A 22004-nucleotide genomic window follows, 5' to 3' on the forward strand; every position below is an offset into this window, starting at 1 on the left:
CGCATTAGAGTGCACTGAGTTTTGATATTAGTTTGACTCTCATCCCCACAATATCGGAATATTTTTATCTTTTTGTCAGTCTGGAAATGTCATGGTCACACAAGCGAGAGTTGAATTCCTTTAGCAGGGTCCAGCGCATTATAAGCAAAAAAGACCTTGTTCCATATGGTGGTGTTGTAATGCTAGACAAACGAGAATCTTAAAGCCTAAACAGGAATAAAATAATTTATTAATTGTTATTAATTTTTTTTAATGTACAGTATTTCATGCAAGAGTCAACAATGCTATTTTTTTCTTTTCATATCATCTCTTAACCTTAATAGCCTACAGTTTTGTAAAAAGAACCGGTTTAAGACTGGACTGCTAGCACTTACCATCAGGAGAAAATTCAGGTTCTGTTATTTTCCCAGGCTGAGAATGTGAGGGAACAGTGGCTGGCCCATTTTCTTGCTGACCCTCCTCTATTTGAGGGCAGCTTTCTCGAAGAAAACAATTTTCAAAATACATGGGCATAGGAACGAGAAGCACAAAGCAGGACATCTGCATATTTGGATGTGGCCATTCCTGCCCATCTGGTGTACCTGGGTTACTTGTATGTATCTCATCTGTGTTATCTGCTGCGGGCAAAACCATTCTGTGACTGGTTGATGAACAGCCAGAGGAATGATCTGACTGTTCACACAAGGATGAGGAGGGAGGATCCATCATGCTAGGAAAGGGAGTTATAGCAGCTGGATTTCTTTTCCTGAGGTTCTTAAACTGTGAAATAGATGATAAGAATGCATCTGATGGAAAAGAGTCACTAGCTATGGAGGAATTATCCTTTTCTCTTTTGTCTTGGTATTGGTGGTTAAAGGCGTCTGCCATGTGTAAGAAGCTCGTGTCAGAAGAGTCATCATCAGAAATGGGACAGCCCTGGTCTTGACTGATTGAAAATTCGTAACTGCTTCTCTCTTTTTCATTGGCAAGTCTTACAGGTTCTTCATCGGCGTGAGAGCACTCTCTTGAAAGGACCGCTTCCCCCTTGATTGTAACACTGCTCTTTTCTGGAACTGGACTTTGCGCTTGTGTTTGCTGTGTCGGCGTAATTTTGTCAGGTTCTGGCACCAAGGCAACAATGGGTGAAAATGGACTAACAGACGTGTTTAATTGATTGCATGGCACACTATGATCTTCAATAAAACAAAATAAAATAAAAACAGACTGTTAGATACTGAACGACCAATGATTGTAGAACATAATTTAGAATAGCCCATGAATTTTAGTTTGTGTGCTCACTAGCTGGCTAGTTTTGAACAAACATAAGTTTTGATTCCAAACTCCCTGCTTTTCTTACAAAAATGCAGACTGAGTAATCTCGGGCTAGATTTGTAAACAGCCAAATAGTTGTCTCCAGCCATGGAGTTCATATTTAATCTCATCGAGGGAAAAGGCCAACCGAGTATTTAATTTTATGAAGGATTTACCTACACAAATTCATGTACAATTTTGGATTCCTATTTAGTTTGTTAATTAATCCCAATTATTATGAACATCATTCACGATACTTTATACAATTTGTAAATTTTCAGATGTATTGTGCTCTTTTTTTTTTACATGTATTCCACAATTGACAAGTGATTACATCCGACTCATCAAATAAAAATTCCGTAAATAAAAAGATTTGCATTGTATTGTTTTGTATATTAGTCAAGTAAATTGCTTTAATTTTTTCTACAGTGATTGGAAATATTCTGAAGCATGAGATTTGTGCATGTTGGAAACCACGAAACCACACCTGGATTTTCTTTGTTCTTTTCAGAAATTTTCCCAGTGATGCGCTTTCCGTGTTTTGAGATAACTTTTCCCTCTGCTACACTTGTATCATCTGAATCCTGTAAGTATGTAAGCTTATGTTATGTGGTGAAGCCATTATTCTTCATAAAGCCAATCAAAAGAAAAAAATTGAAAAAAATAAAGCTTTGCCTCAATATCTACCAGCACGCCATTATCATTCGTTTGTTCTACAAATCGATTAAGCTTTATTTAATATATAAGCGATTTATTTCAATCAAGACTCACCATCACCGAGTTACAAAGCTGAGAGGAACCCTTCTCAATCAAGTGAATTTGCAATGGTCTCGGCGACACGTTGGTGGACAACGTAGCCCTAGCACCTTGATGGCGGGAAAGAGAAATAATGAAAAGAAAACGTACCATCTTGAGTATTACCATTCCTATCCTTGAAAAAGCAAACCCTAAACTTATACTGAAAACAATTAAGAACTTAATTTAACCTTAATTTGGGCAGCACGGATTTCAAAATGACTCAAGTTACTCAACGGCTCAAAAAGCGCAAATGAAAACTTCTAAAACTTCTTTGGGAAGCACTTACCTTGTGAGGAGCTAAAAAAATGTTCCTCGGTAACTGAAACTTCGAGAGACTCTTCGTTTTCATCCATTCTCGTAAAAAGGCTATTAGCAGTAAGTCTTAATATTTCAAATTCCCTCTCTGAATTGACCGAAGTTACAAGTGACCTTTGAAAACGCTTCACTTGCTCTGAATCGTCTGATTCGGTTATCAATATTTCCTCCCATCAATCGTGATCATGTATTCCTCCTTCCTTTTCGAAAGCCGAACCAGGAAACGAAAACAATCTCCTCAAAGTAGCTCGACACTGTCGAACCTACAGAGAAGCTAGATATGGCCGCCAAAAAAATACACCACGTGACTCTGAACCTCGTTTCAGCTAAAGAAAATAAACCGGGGGAGCTTGGGCAATTTCCATTCGAAGTGAAAAAGGCGGGCGAATGAAACAGCATTTTCCGTTTGGCCTTTCGGAACCAAATTGCCCCAAAATGTAAGCAGCTATTGCGCCCGAGGAGGAATGAACCAAGGGGATGGATGGGTTTTCCTTCTGTCCCAGAATTCCGGAAATTCAGGACCACTTCGCAAGCTATACCCAACGTTTCGACTCTTCCCTAGAACATATCCGTTCCATTCGATTCCTTACCATCCTCAGAGACCCAGGGGCAGTTAGTGGGGGCGGGAAATTTGACTTTTCTTCGCCCGATTTTTTTCTTCGCCCGTTAAGACTTTTTCCCGTCCCCACTAACTGCCCCTGGGTCTCCGAGGATGATTCCTTACCAGATGTTTTCGAAATTTGTGGTCGAATGGAAAGCGCCCTTGGTACAACGATTCCTTCCGGATCTTAAGACTGGACACTTCCGTCTTCAAACATTACAATCGTAACCGGAGTTGGAGTAGTTGAAGTTTTCCAGTGCGAAAAAGACATTACCAAACGTCTCCAACATCCAACAGCTGAAACCACGCCTGGGTTAACAAAAATGACTGGCTGGTTGATCCCAATAGAACACGGCTCTTAACCAGTTCTTTTTATTGAATATTTGTTACAAGATGCATAGCCTTAGGTAAAGTGAGACTACCAAACACGTTTTGAGTTTGTAATTCCATGAACGGTTTCACGCTTGGGACTGCCGAGAAACTCTTGGAATATTATGCAAGTAAGGAGGCAGTGTGGTCCAGTGGTTCGAGCTTTGGGTTTGTATGCGTCTGATCCGGGTTCAAATCCCGTTCTAACCTCTGGTTAGGATTTGTTTCCGGTTGTCACGGATTCAACTCCACCACGCTTTGTAAATAGCCAACTGGTTGCCTCCTGCCCATTGGGGTTCTTAAATCATGTTTCTGTTAAGTTTGAATTGTTTATTTCACATTGTTAAAAGTGGGGTGCCTGTAAACTAGCTTGATAGCTAAGTTCACTTCCACTATAAACAAAGCATTTACATTTACATTTACCCAAAAACCAGGACCACATAAGTCCACGGCGAGGCATCTTCGCTGACCATGCCTGTTTCTGACAGGCGCGAGTGACCATTCTCAGTCCTAGGGGTAATTTGTTATGCAAGGCTTAGGATTGGTGGGAAATGTCCTACTTCGATGGAAAATCAATAATTCATTCTTTGAAAACGCCGTAACACAAATGTATCGAAATTGTGCGCCTCAAGCCTGTGTACATCCGCCCCGTCCACTCAGAAAAAGGGAGGAGGCACTTGTACACAGGTTACGCCCTGTGCATGTCGTTCAAGGTAAGGACGGTGGCACCTATTGTTATTGCGCATTTATTCTGCACACACGTAATCATTTTGGCACGCGCTGATTTTATATTTTTCAAGTTAAGTACGATGCCTACTAATTCGAAGGTATTTTTGCCCCGGCTTATGATTATGCAGGAAATGTAGACCTTAACAATTGTTATTGAAATCAAAAATTGGGATTAACCACCCATTTTTCAAAGATATTTCATGAACAATATTTGTAAAAAGCTGTAAAATACAAAGCCATGTACGGCGTTCTTTCTCAGAAGCTTCATTACATACAGAAATACATACATCCATCCGTACGTAATTTTTTTTCATCGAAATGCCGCGGAAGATTTATTCGGTTTCAGTGCGAAACACAGGTCTCTTAAAGCAAAAGACCAACGAAAAGAAATCGTAATGGTACAGTTTTCACAACGACATATTGGAAAAGCTAGAAACACTGATCGTATGGTGCAAAAGAATTAATAATTTCAATGGAGCCATCGTTAAGTCCACCACAATGAAACAGGGCTATTTATAACGGAAATTGAGAAAACAAATGTAGTAAGTTTTTCGAAGACAACCACACAGGATCTGGGATCAATACTTTCAATGCAATTATTATTATTATTGTCACTACGAAGCAATTCTAATGGCCTTCAAAAAGCCTTCAAAGGCAAGTAAGCCCACCACAGGAAACGATTGACAATACAAGAACAGTTGTTCAAATAAGAATGCAAGTACATGCACAGGAACCCCAAGCGCAGTGTGATGGAAGGCTAACAAAAATATAAGGTTTTGTATGGGAATCCCGACAAAAGACCTGAGAAGATAATTTTACGAAACAATTATCAATTAAAAAGCCTAACCTTGTTGCTTCCTTCCTGTGTGGGTTTTGTTTCCAGATTTGACGCGAATTTATAAGCCATTATCAGTTCCTCGGTTGTCAACGGTTACAATAAAATACCAAGGCTGAACACTTAATTCTCACGAGCCCACCAAATCCAGTCAAATATTCCTGGATAAAATGTTCCCACGGTTAAAATTCCACCGTAGAATTCAAGGACAAAGGTTTTTCTTTCATTTCAATCCACTAGCCGCGCAATTGAAGCCCTGTCCTTACCCACGTCGGGTAAGGATTTCAATTATCAAAATCCGTTGCGAAATCCGTTTTCGGATTTTGTTTGATTGGAAATCCGAAGATCCGGATTTTAAGATCCAAATCCAAATTTCCCAATCGAAAGCACCCTTGGAGTACTCGCGTAATTATTGCAATAAAGGGAATCATATTTTTAGACAGCGTTCTCACAGCCGTTGTCCTAGCTTATGCTCCTTGTTAACGTTAAGAAAACATTAACTGCCATTTGACTGCTTCACTCAATTTTTATTTTGTTAACGTGAAATTACAAAGATATATAAATATATATATATATTGACAAAAGTCGCGAAAGATTTAATACAAGTTGCTTATTGTTGTTATGTAGCCTTTTAAAAGCACAGTCTTCCGTGCCCACCTCCGTCTCCAGGTTCTCTTATTGGCGTTTTTCGTAAGGATTGAGATAGGGCAAGTGGGAAACATGGACAGGAAGTAATGTGTTTACATGGGAGACGCCTTCCACTGAGTGTAAATTTAAGACCCTGATATGCTGGCTCTTCTTATGCCGATCCCCTAAGAATTGCGCCTTAACCATAAAAATAAGAACTAAGACGGTCAAAATCATATATTTTCTGCCGACCTTGCTTGTCTTTCCTGTGAAATCCTTACTTAGCTCACACAACTAACTCCAATACAAGGACCTACGTATGTATCTGCACGTGACATTATCAAACTGACATTTCGCCATGGCTAAGATACAACACGGTGAGAACTGAGCGAAACACCTATTGATTAAATATGAAACTGTAACCAAAAAATGCTCGAAACCAGCCATTTTACATTCGCCAAATGAGAGAAAAGTTTCTATCGATACTGTAGTCGAGCGCACTGCTTTCCTGTCAATGCCACCAACGGATTAACTGAAAAAGGGCTAATTGACTCTATGATACTCGGTCTAATTTACATATGAATAGGAAAAACTATCCCAGCAAGAGCTTTTTTTAAAGTTGCCTACATGCTTATTACTTTAACTCCATTGCAAATTTGGTGACCGGTTGTAAACTGTCGGTTGTCGAATGCATGCTTTTTCCCGCGCTTGATACCGGGTGCACGTATTTCCTTTAATTCCCAATTGGTTCATTTGACTGTCTGCATCTGATGTAATTGACCAATGCAAGCTAAGCATAACTGAAGACGGTACCCAACTAAACAACAGTCTGTTTTACTAAAGTCCAAAATGACACCTCACCAAGCCTTATTTTCTATAGACCATTTTTTATTTTCTCAGACAGTATATTTACTAATTCACCTCATGAACACCTCGCCAAAAATTTAATGCCACAGAAGAAAAATGTTCTTGACGGAGCTATTGTGTCCTGCACGAGAAGAACAATTTGGAAGATTATTTCGGGGTTGTCGGGATAGTTTTGCATTAGCCGGCTGAAATGGAGTACTTGGTGAGTATGCCTCTGATCGTCTTGCTTTGAAGAGTCTTTAACCGCTTGACAAATTTACATGAAATTTGGCCAGGTTGTTGCCAGATAGTTGTTCTGTTATAAGCCTGGTCTGCAATTTTCTATCATTTTTTTCATTTTAAAACTAAATGTTTTTCTCGCAATTTCCCCAATCAATAAAAGATAAATTAATGCACTTATCAAAAACCCGAGAAACGGTTTTTTACCCGTACACATCAAGAAGGAAATACAATATTCAGCACGCTCTTCTCTTTATTCCTGGGGGTTTTGGGTTTCTTTGTAAATACATATGCCTTCATGTGCCTTTGGGAAATGCTTTCCGTTTACATAATGCACAAATTGGTACTTTTTTGAATGAAAACCCAGTACATGTATCTGCAATTAACAGGAAACCGAAAAGGCTCGAGTCAAAGTGGTTTGCACTAAAATGAAAACACAAGAGGCGGCGCCGGCCCTTGAAGGTAACGAGATTCAAGTTTTTCTTTTCGAAATCTTTTATTTTTTAATAATTGCTTGTTTTATCCCGACGGGCGTCGGAAAATGTTCCTTGCTTAGCTGCCAATCACAAGAACCAGACAAACAAACGAACCAATCACGGCTCAAGGAAAACGAATGCAAAAAACGCGGAATAAAGTGACAGCGTGCACGTGTAGGCAGGTGGCAATGACGATTAAATTAACAAAAAATACAGACGTTAGAATTAGAGCAGCAAATAACACTTGCGCATTCGTTGGCTAACCTCCTGCTCTCTCTAAAAGGAAACAGTTACGCCTGTCTCTCGTATTGAAACAAGCCGGTTCCACGGCGCTTCATGATGAAATGAGCGATAACCAAGCCCCCACCGACACCAACCACTAACATGAGAATAGAAATCCCGGCCGCTAGGCCACTGGAGACACCCTTGGTTTGTTTGCCAGGGGAGCTGGGACGTGGGGGCACTGGAACGGTAGTCGGAGGTGGCTGTGGTTGTGGTGCAGGAGGGGATGGTACAAAGCCGACCACAAACGAGTAAGGGATCGCCTTTAAAGTTCCTACAAAAAGAAAAAAAACCGAACAGACATCAGTTACTGCTGAAAACATAAACAATGTCAAGTTTACGCCAACGGTTCGAATAGGTGATGGTCCAATAGGCACGGATACCAAATGGTTTGTAGACTCTTAAAGAACCTTACTCACCCACTTTGCATTGCGCACCCACATTACTTCAGTCGCCATTTTCAGGGCCCCCAAACCAAAACTCGGAATTCTATGACTGACTCTGGAAAGTAATGTTTCAATCGGACGTCAAATGGGCAGTATAATTCTGTTTTCTATTGGAAAATAAGCTATGTTTATTAGAATTTGAGTTTCTAATATTATTTATGTATGACTTGCTCTTCGCAACATGTTATCGTGTAGCCTGCGAACAGCAGACGCGTTTCCGGTCGTCGCGTCTGCTGTTCGCAGGCTAGTTATCGTGTGGAAACGGAATCGTTGTTGAAACATCTGCTCTTGCAATGGCAGCGAAGAGTACCGAAATTGGGAATTCCTCAATTAACGGCTGGAACGATCAGAATTAATGTATTATCATTTCTGGAAAGTGAAGAAATAATTTCTTGGAGTACATCATAAGGAATCAAGAGCATCAAATCCACCGTCGGATCGATAAATTCTGTTCAAATATTGTTGTACGTGTCTTCCGCTCAGGCTGCTGGCACTGAACAAAGAGGCAAGGCAAGTCTTCGGCAAACATTTGGATACTGATCTCGGCAGCTCTTTTCCACGGGTAACGGGTAAAGAGTAAAGGATGAAGGATAGAGATTTCTACTTGACGGTTGTCATGACGGATTTGTAAGGTAAGGTTAAACTTCAGCATTTAAATTTCTTCAATTTTCAACAAACTGACCCACGACCTAAGAATTACCATGAATGGTATTACCTTGTTGATTTCATTTCGTCTATATAATGTTGTTGATCGATGAAATTGAGCACGGATTGGATAGGATTTAATAGTCAAGAGAAAAGAAAATCCAAGCTAACGAGAGCAAGCTACCCACGATGACCATGCGAACAAAAGAATATAAGAAAATTTAAAACAATTCTATACGACCTTATTTGGTAAACTAAAGGAACGACATCGAAGAAAGAAAACAAGAAAAAAGCCAACAATACGAGGTATTTTGGGTGGTCAGCAAACCAAGTACATGTAATATCCCCTGCCAACAAGATGTCACACATGGCTAATTACCATTTTCGCTGCAAAAGCTCATTTCCGACTTGCTGTTTTGCTCCGCTTCAAAATATATCTTCCAGCGAAACCACTCAAATGGAAAGACAACATTTACCATTTCAGTGGTTTTACAAGGAGACTCGCTTTCAAAAAAGAGGCGAACAGCAATGGATTAATTTGCATCGTGATTTCCGAGTGACCGTATAAATTGCATATGTTTCAGCAATTATTTGACACTCAAACAAAACCCACTTTGTCTTTATTCCATAAGTCGTAGTAAATGTAAGTAAATTGTTGTCACCTCCCAGCGAGTATAATTGAACTACATTTAAGTTTTGTTATAACTTTCAAGAAACTTGAAAGACGAAGATGTAATGAGAGCAACAAGGTAATATCGCTCGTGGTAATTCTTAAGTCAAGGATCAGGTTGTTGAAAATAAATTTAAGAAATTAAAATGCTGAAATTTGTAAGATAAATACTAACCTTTCACCCTTTACTCTTTACCCGTGGAAGAGAGCTGTCCTACTGATCTCCATCACAATCAGTAAAACGCCAATATCCATTGCTGTTCATTTCATTTTCTCGCTGATAATAAAACTGCGGTTTGTGGAAGCAAGCTTTTGTGTGACATTTTTACTCTGTTCGAAGAACAAAGTATACTTTTCGACTCCGTTTTTGGACTTTGGACTTTCTTTTTATTTTATACTTTCGGGTTGGACTTTGGCTGTGCATGCGTAAGATTTCTCTGTCTCGTAGAAGGCCGTTCTGAAGTCAGTATCTCTCCCTTCAGAGCCAATCGCGATGACCACTAAACCACGTGACAGATTAACGGGGAAATATTTATCAAAGAGTTGTGTGCGTGACTGAGAACGAGTTTCCGGGTTTTCGTTGCACGCAATGCAATATCCGGTTACAGTATGACTCTGTAACAGATATCGTAATTTTATAATTCTCCCAGTATTAAGAAAAAATATTAAATATTTTTATATATCATCGTAGAGACTTGCAAAACAGCTGTTTTCTGGTTTTGATCGGGATCAATGTCGTTAACAACAGTTTTAAATGCTAACAAATATCCCCGATGGCACTTAACCGTACCATTGGGTCACGGACTGTGGATTTCGGACTACAGAATTGAAACTGGCTATTTACCAAGATATTGGAACAAAAAAAGAAAACCCACTGAAATACTGTGAACTTATAGGGAGTCGGCTAAAAATCCTTCCAACAGAGTGTAGGCTACCCGTAGCCTCTTCTTGGTCTGGACAAGTTGACAACTATAGAGGTCAGAAGGTCACCTTGTGTTTATTTACAGGAAGAAGAAATGTTTGTTGGATTCAACACCCGTCTGAAGACAAAAAAGAAATTCTAGAAACGTAGAGTAAGGGCATTTTACCTAACGCTACAACTGTGTATTGTGCGCGCCACACTGAAACTGTCCTTATAGTTAACTTCATACTCGCTTATGGCTTAAGAACCGCTTGCATTAAGCTTATTTACCAAGTACCGCGCTAGCAGCGAATTCAACTATCTCGCCTTGTTGTTTCCATTGCGAACTGCTTGGGTATAAAATAAATTCGGGTTGCTTGCTTATTAATTAAGGTCCAGTTAAAAGTTCAAACAACTAAGTACCACGCGTAGAAACTGTATTTCCCTCTTGAATTCACTGCAGAGGTAGCTCCACGCTTCACATTAAAGCGCTCGAAATGAAGGTTTCCTGTTGTTTTTCTGATCGACATCAAATTTAATTTCACAGGATATAAACCTCATCGAGAAGCGTCGAAGTGTATTTTAAATAACTCAACGATACTTATATATGGATACTTATATATGGAAGTAGCCGCTCCAAATTCCCGGATAACAACAACAACAACAACAACGGCGCGCGATGTAAAGTGGGTGAGTATGGGCCGATTTACACGGTGCGATTTTGTCGCATGCGACAAGCTCACGACAGGCCTAAGACATGACTTACGATTGTCGTAGCGTTTTAAAACATGTTTTAAAATGCTACATTTTTCCTGACGTACACAACAATCGTGAACAATGTCGTGGGCCTGTCGCAAGCAGTTGTCGCATGCGACAAAAATCGTACCGTGTAAATCGGCCCTAAGGTTCTTTAAGGGCCGATTTACACGGTACGACTTTGTCGCATGCGACAATGGCTTACGACAGGCCCACGACACGATTTACGATTGTTGTGTACGTCAGAAAAAATGTCGTAGAATTTTAAAACATGTTTTAAAACGCTGCGACAATCGTAAGTCATGTCGTAGGCCTGTCATGAGCTTGTCGCATGCGACAAAATCGTATCCTGTAAATCGGCCCTAAGGAAGTGTAAACGTTGAAATTCAAACAAATATTCCATTAATCGCTTCCTCTAAAGTGACTTCCCCGGCAACGAGCAGGGTGGATAGGGCTATCCACCGGATAAATCATTGTCCAGCGAACAGACACTAGCAAAACCAATCATCCAGTCATCCTGGAACCCTTTCAACAGGGGCACCCAACGAGAATATAGTTCAAAACCATTAAACATAGCATTGTTAAACGCATTTTAGTATTTAAACGGTAGATATAGGCATATTTTTATCCCCTAATTTTTTTTCATCTGTTCGGATTTCCTAGCTGAAAGTCCAGTGATCCGAAAATTATAGGTATCAAAACTTACCTTTTCGAAAATTTCAGCCAGAAAAAAGGCTCCCGAAAATTCTAGGTGACCTTTTTAGGGTAAAAATCCGTTGAAAATGGGCAATTATACCATTTTTTAGATGTTCGAAAGTCCTAGGAGGCAGGCAAGCAAGAAATTTTACAACAAATGTTCCGAAAATTCTAGATCTCAAATCGTCTTCCGAACAGTTATTTTCCGAAAATTGACGTTGGGTGCCCCTGTTTCAACAACTGGGCCAGGTAGTCATCTTTGAGACAGCCAGGTTTGCTGATAACAACCGCATTGAAAAAGCTGGATAAGGGAACACACGAAAACGAAAAGAAAGAAGCAAATAACAAAGATCATAGGAAGACTTGATTTCAACTGGTTGTGAATTGCTGATACTTGCCATTCTGAAACTTAGCTTGAAAACGTCTTTGGGTCAATGAAGCATTCAAAGCATCCAAGCCATCCATAAGCCCCTTCTCAGGATACACAACAGACACATCGCCTCCAGTGGCCTTCGGTCGGTCCAACATTACAAAAGAAACCACCAGTTCCTCTTTCTTGTATTCAAGCACCTGACAAAGAGAAAAACAGCTTCTTCAGTTCACGACTAACCTATGTATGCTATAAACCGTAGAGCAATGACAGGCGAGCAGCTCAAATCCAGCTCCTAAAATCTCAGTTTTTGTGACGGCTCAACAGTGTTCCATGGAAACTGTTTGTTGCACATTCTTGGCTTTAATAATTAGTTGGAATTGCGTGTGTAAATTGACCTGCAGCTCTAGAAAAATTCCGGAAAAAAAAAGAAAATATTCTCAGATATGAGGGGATCAATTCCTACACCTGACTAAATTCAGGTGTTGCTCGTGCACTCCTTCCAACAGCATTGGGGTCACTGTTCCTAAATTGCTAGGTATTTTCATGACTGTGTTCCTTACCTTCATTCCATTGACTCTGATTATTGACACATTGGCAAAGCGACCAACTGCCTTGCTGAGGCTCATTAATAATTCAGTTGACCCTGCATAGACCATGAGCTTCCCTTGAGGATCTGTCAAATACCAAGGATACAAATGAATTTATTTCAAAGCACTTTTGGTTCACTTACCACTACAGAAGAATTTCAACCAATCTGCTATTAACATACAACGGTACTTGACAATGACATCAAAACCAGTCCCCAATTTAATACGAGAAGAGTTATTAGACACTGTTGTGATGACATCAACGATAATCGGTCAATTAAGTCTCCCAAAAGTCATCTCGCCCAAAATTTAGATTCTAAAGAAAATGTGGTGCTGCACTGGTGAAGAAGTAGAACAAAGAAATGAGTTTGTCCACTGAGTTGGCATGATAAATTGAACACTGTAAATAAATGCACAACTGACAATAATTCAAGGGTGAGCCCTTTACCACTCGCTCTGTCATGCAGGGGGATATTGATGATGGGCAAACACTCCAAACGTCAGCTTTTAAGTTTCTTAACAGGGACGATTTATCATATCAACTTAGTATATAAACTCATTTCTGAGTTGTCCAAAACAACTTTCTTATGTATACTATAATGAAATATAATAATATTGCTTCTAACAAGACGCTTCTTCTTCCAAGTTCACAAACAATTGTGTTTAACAGACTTTACAAGGCTCGACCTTAACTTTTTTTAACAGTAGGCTTATGGCTAGTAAAATCGTAATAATCACTGGGCAATGAGCTCTTTTTGCTAGCCATAAAGAAAAATTAACATGCTTTCAATTAAGTAATAAAAATAATAACTCTGTGCACAATGTTCTTCAAATAGACACATTTTTACATACATTATGCCACATTTGAGAAAATTAAATATTATTGTAATAATTTAAATAAAAATAGTTAGTCTATGAAGATTGGCCTTCTACTTCTCCCAAGAAACTCCTTTGTCCAACTTTGCACAAGCCTCCTTTTTCCGCTTCCAAACTTTAAATTTCCTCTTCAGGATTGTACGTCATCATAACCTTTCCTTTTCACACTGTTTGCGGAAGAAAAGAAGCCTCTGATGCACATTTTAAAAGTGAACATGCACATGCAACTAGAAACAATATCCATGGCATACAGCTTCACTTGCGATCAAACTGCAAGATGGGAGCAAATAGATCCAGTCTCTTTAGCCAAGTAATGGCTTCGAAAATCAATGCGAACAAAGCTTTACTGATTCCTGTTTTTTATCGTTTTTTCTTTCTTTCTTTAACAATAATGTGCCATCAGTTGTGAGTATAGTGAAAATGCCACTATATTTTGAAGTGGGTGATAATATTTGCCTTCAGCATTTCAGTAGTCAGCATGCATGGCTACTACATTTGTAGCTAGGCGAGGTACGTCCACTAGCCAAAACTGAAAACCTACTAGTACATGTATTTGGCTAGTTGCCTACTGCCAAGGTCGAGCCCAGGGGTTTTCTCATCAACACCACAGATCTTTGTCACACGTATGTCAAGTTTAACCACTGATTTCTTGATTTTCCACTGAGCCACTAACTTAATGACCAAACTCAGCAGCCCAATATGATTATTCATAGTGGGCATTGGTGTGTTTATGAATAATCACTCTTACCCCTTAAGCTGAAGCGAACCAATCTCTGTTCTTCCAGGGTGAAACAAGGTTTTATGTCGAAAACACGCGGGTCCACACTGGGATTAAAGTTAAAAACACTCGATCTTAATTGACCCATTGTTGAGGAAAACCAATCAGATCTGATAGGAACTTGGTGTTGGATTTGAGAATAACCAATAGACTCAAAGTGCCAGCTTGGTCTTGCAAAGTACCACTCTGAAACAACCTGGAGAAAATTGAAAGAACATCAAGAAGATTGCTACAAGGCTGTATTCGTGTATTAAAATACTTGTATGGGGGTGTTTCATAATATTTTAATCTGTAAACTAAAAACGGTTTTTCGAAGGGACAAAAACCTATGTTCTTTATTGCTACCAGAAGACACCACTATGTAAAGCCTCAGAAAAAGAGGGCACTCTATTTTGAAACATCCTGTAAAAACCACAGTTCAGAAAGTCCTTACCTCGTATGTTTTATTATGTCCCTGGAAAGACATCTTTCCTGTCCAGATGTCAGCAATGATGCCACGTACAGAAGCAAGTCCTTTGTACATCAATCTAGATGATCCATTTTTACCTGATCCTTCAAAAATCTCTTGAGTTGTCTTCATGCGAATGTGATGACTTTCATCTTCAGTAACATCCCAATTCATAAGACCTGGTGTCTCTGTTAAGTTGAACAGACTACACATGGCTCTGTCATGATAGCCACTGATATTGTATCCAATGCCGGTGTTAAAGTCATGGATGACAAGATCTGTGCCTGAAGTGGGGTTCCACCAGTTTGGGTGAATGAACACTGCTAGTTTGTTTTCCAGATCATATGTTTCCTGTGAAAAGGAGACAAAGCTGAAAGCTTAGAGATTTCAAAAATTTGAGCATGCCAATGAGCAATTATATCAAGCCCCTCAAATGACCAAAAAAGTTATGCATAAAAACAGGGACACAAATTCCAGAGGTTGCTGCAATAAGATTTGCAATCACCCGGGAGGAAAATTGACAATTTTTTTTTCTGCTTGGAATTCAATGAAGAATCAAAGAAATGAATCTTATTTTAAAACATATCATTAAAATTAGTGCCGAAACTATTGGAAGTTTTCTTCTAAAACGAATTGAACCAATTACTGCTCATAGACATACATTTTGCTCTGACATTGTTATTGTATGTGAGTGGTTTTTAGCAGCTCCTTGTGCTTTGCTGTTTTCTTTCAGTGTGCTTTAGAGAAATACAGTTACTGTACTTGAATTTTACAATACAGCTGTACAGCCACCTATGTTCTCTGCATAGCAGTGCTTGTATAAAGCGACTTTCATATGACAACAGAACGCAACAAAAAATGCAAAACATGAAGTTTTCATTGGCTTATTATTGAACAAAACGAAACCAGTGCTTTAAATCAAGATTGAACAAGATGGTGTATTTTATTTCTATTTTCTCATAAGAAGCTGAAAAATAACCTATTTTAAATCCGCAGCGATGGCGCAGTGGTGAGAGCACTTGCCTCCCACCAATGTGGCCCAGGTTCGATTCCTAGACTCGGCGTCATAGGTGGGTTGAGTTTGTTGGTTCTCTACTCTGCACAGAGAGGTTTTCTCTGGGTACTCTGGTTTCCCCTCTCCTCAAAAACCAATATTTGAATTGATTTCCTTTCATGATTGTTAATTTCAGTTTACAGTGTCCCCAATTACTCACTGTGCTCCAGCACTAGAGCGACTACTAGACACTTAAATAAACCCCTTTCCTTTCCTTTCCGCCATCTTGGATAACATGTAAGAGAGACCGAAAAACCTTTAATAACAATGACCACAGCCTGGTTTTCTGAGAATTTTATTTGTCAATGCGGGCTACTTGGCTACTTCAGGGGTGCAAGGGTTAGTACTTTTAATCACTTACCCGAAGGCTAAACACAACATTAAAATGCTTGCTTGTCATTTCCACTTCCATGCTGAACACAGGGGGCAGTTTTGGTTTTGTCTTGTTTGCACCTTTATATCCTTCACAGTACACGCCCTCCGGAATCTGATAAGTGGATGGGTCTTGTGGGCCAGGATGGAAATCAATGAAATCATAGACATTAAAGAAATCATGTGTTTCATTGACCAAAGTGCCATTACTGTTAGTGACGTTTAATGATGTACCATTGACAGTGGCACGGATCACAGTGGAATTCAGCATGCCCCTTGGTGTCACCCACCCTGGCACGGAGAAATAGTAATCCAGATAGTAAGATGAATAATTTGTTGATATACAGGATCTCCAGTGATGGCATCTAAAAGAGTACAAAGCAGAATGAAACAGAGAAAACACAAGGGGTACGTTTAGGGTGGATTTGATTTATTTAATGATCTCCTGACTTCAAATTTCCCACCAACAACAAAACACAAAAAAAATCTTGTTGAAATCACTGTCATGGTAGGACCTTTCTTATTAACAAATGAAGATAACTTTTAGTAAAACTTCTGGCTAATATTTTGCCCATCACCTTACTTTTAGCTTAGAAAACACCAAGGCAGCTATTGTAACTAAAAAAAATGGTGATTATTATTTTTGATTCTGTCAAGACTAAGAAAAAATATAATGCTAGTAACGTTAGAAAAAGCTGAGTAAGACCATGGAAAACAGAGGCTAAAGGTGGCGATCTTGAATACTAGCCATTCACATTGACCTTTCCTGTTAACAACAACCTTACAGGGAGATTATTTAGTTCTCTGTAATTGTAAATAAAAATTAATATAATTACAATTGCAATTGCTCCCAAGTCAGTGGCTTCATAGGTCAGTTGGTTAGAGCGTTGCACCGGTATTGCGAGGTCACTGGTTCAAACCCTGTTGAAGTCCTGAATTTTTCAGGCTTCTTTACGCAATTGCAAAAATTGTGTTCATAACTGCGAAGATCACAGTTTCACTTAACCTCTTTTAATTATTACTGTTTAAATTAAAATCCCAGAGGAACTCACCAATGTAACAACTACTTAACAAGGTGTTAAACAAATTTTTATCAGATCCATTTTCTAATATTATAAATTAAGGTCTTTTAAGCAGGAAGGTTAAGAGAGCCATATAATTCCATCTGTCTCAATGCAGATCACATTACTGAACAATGAGGAACTCCTACGGTGAGGGGCTCTGTATTCTTTTGGGTAGACATGGTATTAGCAATCAAACAACCTTGGAAGTCTATACACATCGTATACCAGATCTACACATTTTCTACAAATAGCACTATTTGTAGAAAATGTGTAGATCTGGGTGGTATACTTGGCAGAGTCTATGTTTTATTACCGAGTTTAAAATGGATTTTTGTGTCTATGAAAGCTAAACCAGGGCATGTAGGAAATGTTTAGCTTATATAAGCACTAAGAATATTTTATAAACAGTACTTTTTCTTCTGACAGGTACATGTATGAGTGCCTTGAGCATGGGACATTAAATATTATTCCCTTATTGAAATAATCATATTGTAATGCTGAAAGACTCACGATTAAATTATTCATCTCCTGACTGTCACTCTGGGACAGACAATCAAAGATGCTAAATGTAAGTACAGCGAAAATGCAAAAATTCCTTCCTAGCTGTAGTCATGCCCTGATGTGCAGATTATACAAAAAGCTAAAATCATGAGAAGCAGACGATCTGATGCCTTCTTGTGACAAGTTTGTAGGGAAAACACTTTGCAAAAATATTTAATTTTAAAAGAACCTTCAGTGAGTATGCAGATTATACTGCAGTACACATGCAATAACAAAGTTCCAGTTCGTTTTATAAGGTGGGGGTTGAACTGTGGTAAACTTTATCTGGTTTGTCACAAAAGAAATGCAAATTCAAAGGCAATGGGGCAAAACAAATTCACTGTGTCACTACTAAAATTAGCATAGTAATTATTCTCAGTTGAATTTGACGTCTTCAGTTGATAGAATAACTTTTGAGAACTTGTGTGTGTATCACAGGTAATTGGCACTTAAAGTAGTTAGGTGCACCTTAGGACTCAAATTATAACTAAGACCTAAAAGATTCTTGTTGAACTTTATAGGTGACAAATATATTTTCTCATCTGCATGTCGTAGCAAATATTTGCTTAAAGTTTGGTTGTCAAAGAGGCCTTGGCCGATGGCGATCGATCGATCGACACGTTTCTTGGGATCTAAAAAATTGTTGCGCATGGCTTTAACCATATAATGATAAAATTTGGGCCCCTATTCTCGTCCATTGAGCCAACAGCATTTATTGTCTTGTAAAAATATACTTTCCATTCCTTATTCGCGAGTTTGCCTGCAGAGTTACCAATAATTAATATTGCGGCGGTCACGCATGCTAAACAAATTCAAGAGTTCTCTTAACAATCGTGGCTGCCAGAAAACACAGTCAAATTAAGAATTCGAGGGCAAATAGACATTTCCAACAGAAGGGTTCTTGGCCAAATCTTTTCATAATCAAAATTATGGACGTTGAAATGGTACAAAAAAAACAAAAAACTTTGTCGTTCACAACGCAAAATTATGTGTTCAATGCGCGTAAAATCACCTGACAGCCTTGTGATAACCTATGAGATAATTTATTTGAAAATAATTCTTCTGATGAAAATGATCGCAGGAAACAGTTTCAAGTTTCAGCGAAGATTTCAGCAAACATTTCAAAGGTTTTTCCAGATACTTAAATCCAATATAATATTTCACTAATGTATTCAAGGGCCCGGGAATACGGGAAGGTACCGAAATGCCGTGCATGCTACCTCAGCTTAGCCCTATTTCCGTCCAACCACGAGAGATATGTTGACAAATCATCTCTTCAAACAGAAAAAAAACCTACTTCGAAGTGCAGAATAGATTTCCACGTGTGGCCACCTGTGCGCGCGCCGCAGACATGCGAGTAAATAACTCTCTTATTTCTCTGAATATCAAGTATTACCAATATACAGCTTTACCTTATTCCCCGTACGTTTGCAACACCCATGTAAGTTTCGTTATATTCTCTTCCAAACCGGAATAACTGGGACACACTTTCGATATGCTCCCCTAAATCGAAAAAGATGAAATGACCATGTCCTGTGTCGAAACTGGAGGAAACCGTACAGTGGTCGTCGTCTATATGAATAATTTCGTCCAAGGCATAGTCATAGATATCTATGTGCTTTACCCCATCTTTCACATGGTAGCTTCTGCCTTTTTTGGCTTTTTGGTCATAACTTTCAAAATAGATGGCCGTGCGGTTGTTCTTGACGTACGTGGCTTCCACAAGGGTCGAAAAAGATGAGGGCAAGTTCGGCAACTTGGGCTCTGATGCATTGCTTAAACGTGATGGCTGACAAATGGGCTGATAACCCCCATTTGCAACTTCTAAGGCCGCTAAAAAACAAAGAGCAAAGACAAACATCTTCACGAGCGTTCGAAAGTGAGAACAATCACAGCGTCGTACAAGTGCATTCACCGTGGGGCTCGGCTGCTCAGTCCTAATGAGTCACAATCCTGGTCCCCGCTTGTTCACGTGTCATAGGCCCGCAGGTCGCTTGCAAAAATACAATTACGATTTACCAAAAAAATCCGAAAATTTCGGTTGGAATGTAAATGGTAAGCCTATTTTGGTCTTCCCAAGCGGAAAATTTCCGGAGAAAACGGGATTTCTTGAAAGGTAGTCCAAACTTCCCAAACGGAATTTCCAAACGGAAAATGTGTTTACCATTTGCATTCCCCCCACAGGCTCCCCAAGCTGAAAATACGTGGTGTATGCGACAGTTTGTTGATATAGAGAATGGTATGGGAAAATCACCGATCGTAAAAAAAATTGTGTAAATAACTATCTCATTTGAAATAAAGTTTTCCTACCTTAAATGTGTGACCAACTCTTTTGGCGAGTTTCGAGCCATTCTGACGCCGTTTAGTGAAGTCATCCGGAAGGCCGTTGCTGAAATAATGGGAAGGCCGGTAACTCCATCCATCGCTGGCCAGACCTCACTCCACAAATCGTTTTCTCCTCAACAGGAAAAGTCCCGAATCGCAATAAAAACAACAGTTCCATAAAGCCCAATAAATTTCACTCCAAATACGTGTGTTTCGGCGGCCGAAAGACTCATGACGAACGAAAACTTTGCCTTAAAATTCACCTCTTCGGCTTTCCTCAGAGGCTTGTGACCGGGTAGTCAACAACGGAAACTCGCAAAATGGTTTCAGCCTCAACTCTGATTGGACCATTTGAATTTGACCGCGCGCGGGCAACACGACCGTTGTTGACTGCCCGGTCACAAAAAACGTCGGCCCACCTTTTTTCAAATTTATATCAGTCTATATCAAAATGGCATTTACACAGCAGGAAAATCATTCTTAGTTGTTATGTGGCAGTGGTTTTGTAAATGAAAGACTTTTGCTTTGCCAAGTTGACGTTTAAAGCTCATAATTAACAAAATGAAACAAAAGTTTCCGTTGTTGACTACCCGGTCACAAGCCTCTGAGGAAAGCCGAAGAGGTGAATTTTAAGGCAAAGTTTTCTTTCTTCACGAGTCTTTTGGCCGTTGAAACACATGTATTTGGAATGAAATTTATTGGGCTTTATGGAACTGTTGTTTTTATTGCGATTCGGGACTTTTCCTGTTGAGGAGAAAACGATTTGTGGAGTGAGGTCTGGCCAGCGATGGATGGAGTCACCGGCCTTCCCATTATTTCAGCAACGGCCTTCCGGATGACTTCACTAAACGGCGTCAGAATGGCTCGAAACTCGCCAAAAGAGACAAGTTGGTCACACATTTGAGGTAGGAAAACTTTATGTCAAATGAGATAGTTATTTACACAATTTTTTTACGATCGGTGATTTTCCCATACAATTCTCTATATCAACAAACTGTCGCATACACCACGTATTTTCAGCTTGGGGAGCCTGTGTTCCCCCATGATTTTGCCTCCCTCCAGACTCTCTCGGTAAACTTGAACGAATTTTGTAAATGGTACGCGCCGATCCCAACTGAATTTCCCATTCGGGAGTTTTTGCTCACCATTTGAACAAACCTAGAACCAACCGGTTTCTGCTTGTAAATGGTAAACAACCACAGCCACGCATGCTTTTGGCCGCGTACTCCATGTAAAATGACTCCGTCAATAGACCAACTTTTCAACAATGGATATAATTTCGAGGCTCTGGGGAATAAATATAAGCCAGGTTCCCCTGGTAGATCCTGATAGAACCTCGAGACTCGAGGTAATGCCTTTTGTCCATATACGCGTACAGCTCAAAACCGGGAATCCTTATTCCATGGAGGCATTAATTTTTAAAGTCATTATAAAATCGGGCAAAGATTTTTAAATTTCGAATTAACCGGTGCCTCTCTGTGTGAGTATTTCTGGACAGTATCTTTTCATTAACCCATACAGGCCTTGCCAAACGGATCCAACGACCAACATTGTTGGACACTGTTGAAAAGTGTCGAACGACAACGAACGTGTTGAATCCAGCATGTTGGACTCAAGGGTCTGGAACCAAAATCTACCAAAAATCCTTAGAAAACAAACTCTCGCCCTGTTGGCGTTTTCAAGTTCCTTTTAAAATTATCAGTAGGGTCACTCTCTCTGATAGCAAGATACGCGGTCTCCAGAGGTCTTGCACCATGCAGGTGTGAGGAACCTTATGAACACCCACGGCGTCACTGCGTAGGGAGTAGCGTCCCGGAGTCTTGAATTGCAAAAGATCCTGCAGATACATTGGCGCCATGCCCCTGAGAGCTTTAAACACAAGAAGGGCTATCAGCTCGAAGAGAGGTTGCATGCTCAAACGTTCGTCGCTTAGATATTCAAGACTTGGCTCGTTCACCATTCTCAAGCTTAAACTGACGTGGCAACGAATAAACTATCACCATGGATACCGATAGCCGCGGCGCAAGCGCGCATGCAACATTGCTGAATGTGATGGCCAAACAAA

The 22004-nt window shown here is 39.7% G+C and overlaps 2 protein-coding genes across 2 annotated transcripts in view; both read right to left on the reverse strand.

Moving 5' to 3' along the window:
* The window catches only part of LOC138039923 (uncharacterized), a 13558-nt gene extending 11117 nt beyond the window's left edge, over positions 1 to 2441 (reverse strand). Inside the window, exons 1-2 of the mRNA XM_068885747.1 lie at positions 2375 to 2441; positions 375 to 1172 (exon numbers count right to left, since the gene is read on the reverse strand). Of these exons, the coding sequence (XP_068741848.1) occupies positions 375 to 1172; positions 2375 to 2441 (865 nt within the window). The remainder of the gene's footprint in view (positions 1 to 374; positions 1173 to 2374) is intronic.
* Positions 2442 to 5443: 3002 nt separating this feature from the next.
* Positions 5444 to 19556, reverse strand: LOC138042505 (uncharacterized). The gene is made up of 7 exons (XM_068888413.1): positions 19027 to 19556; positions 16000 to 16375; positions 14570 to 14935; positions 14107 to 14332; positions 12456 to 12568; positions 11921 to 12092; positions 5444 to 7682 (listed from the first exon to the last, which is right to left on the reverse strand). Exons 1-7 carry the CDS (start codon positions 19473 to 19475, stop codon positions 7417 to 7419), a joined length of 1968 nt encoding a protein of 655 aa, XP_068744514.1. The 5' UTR covers positions 19476 to 19556; the 3' UTR covers positions 5444 to 7416.
* Positions 19557 to 22004: the final 2448 nt, after the last annotated feature.

This window comes from Montipora capricornis, chromosome 3, assembly GCF_036669925.1.
Source record: "Montipora capricornis isolate CH-2021 chromosome 3, ASM3666992v2, whole genome shotgun sequence".
In the NCBI taxonomy this organism is placed as follows: Eukaryota; Metazoa; Cnidaria; class Anthozoa; order Scleractinia; family Acroporidae; genus Montipora; species Montipora capricornis.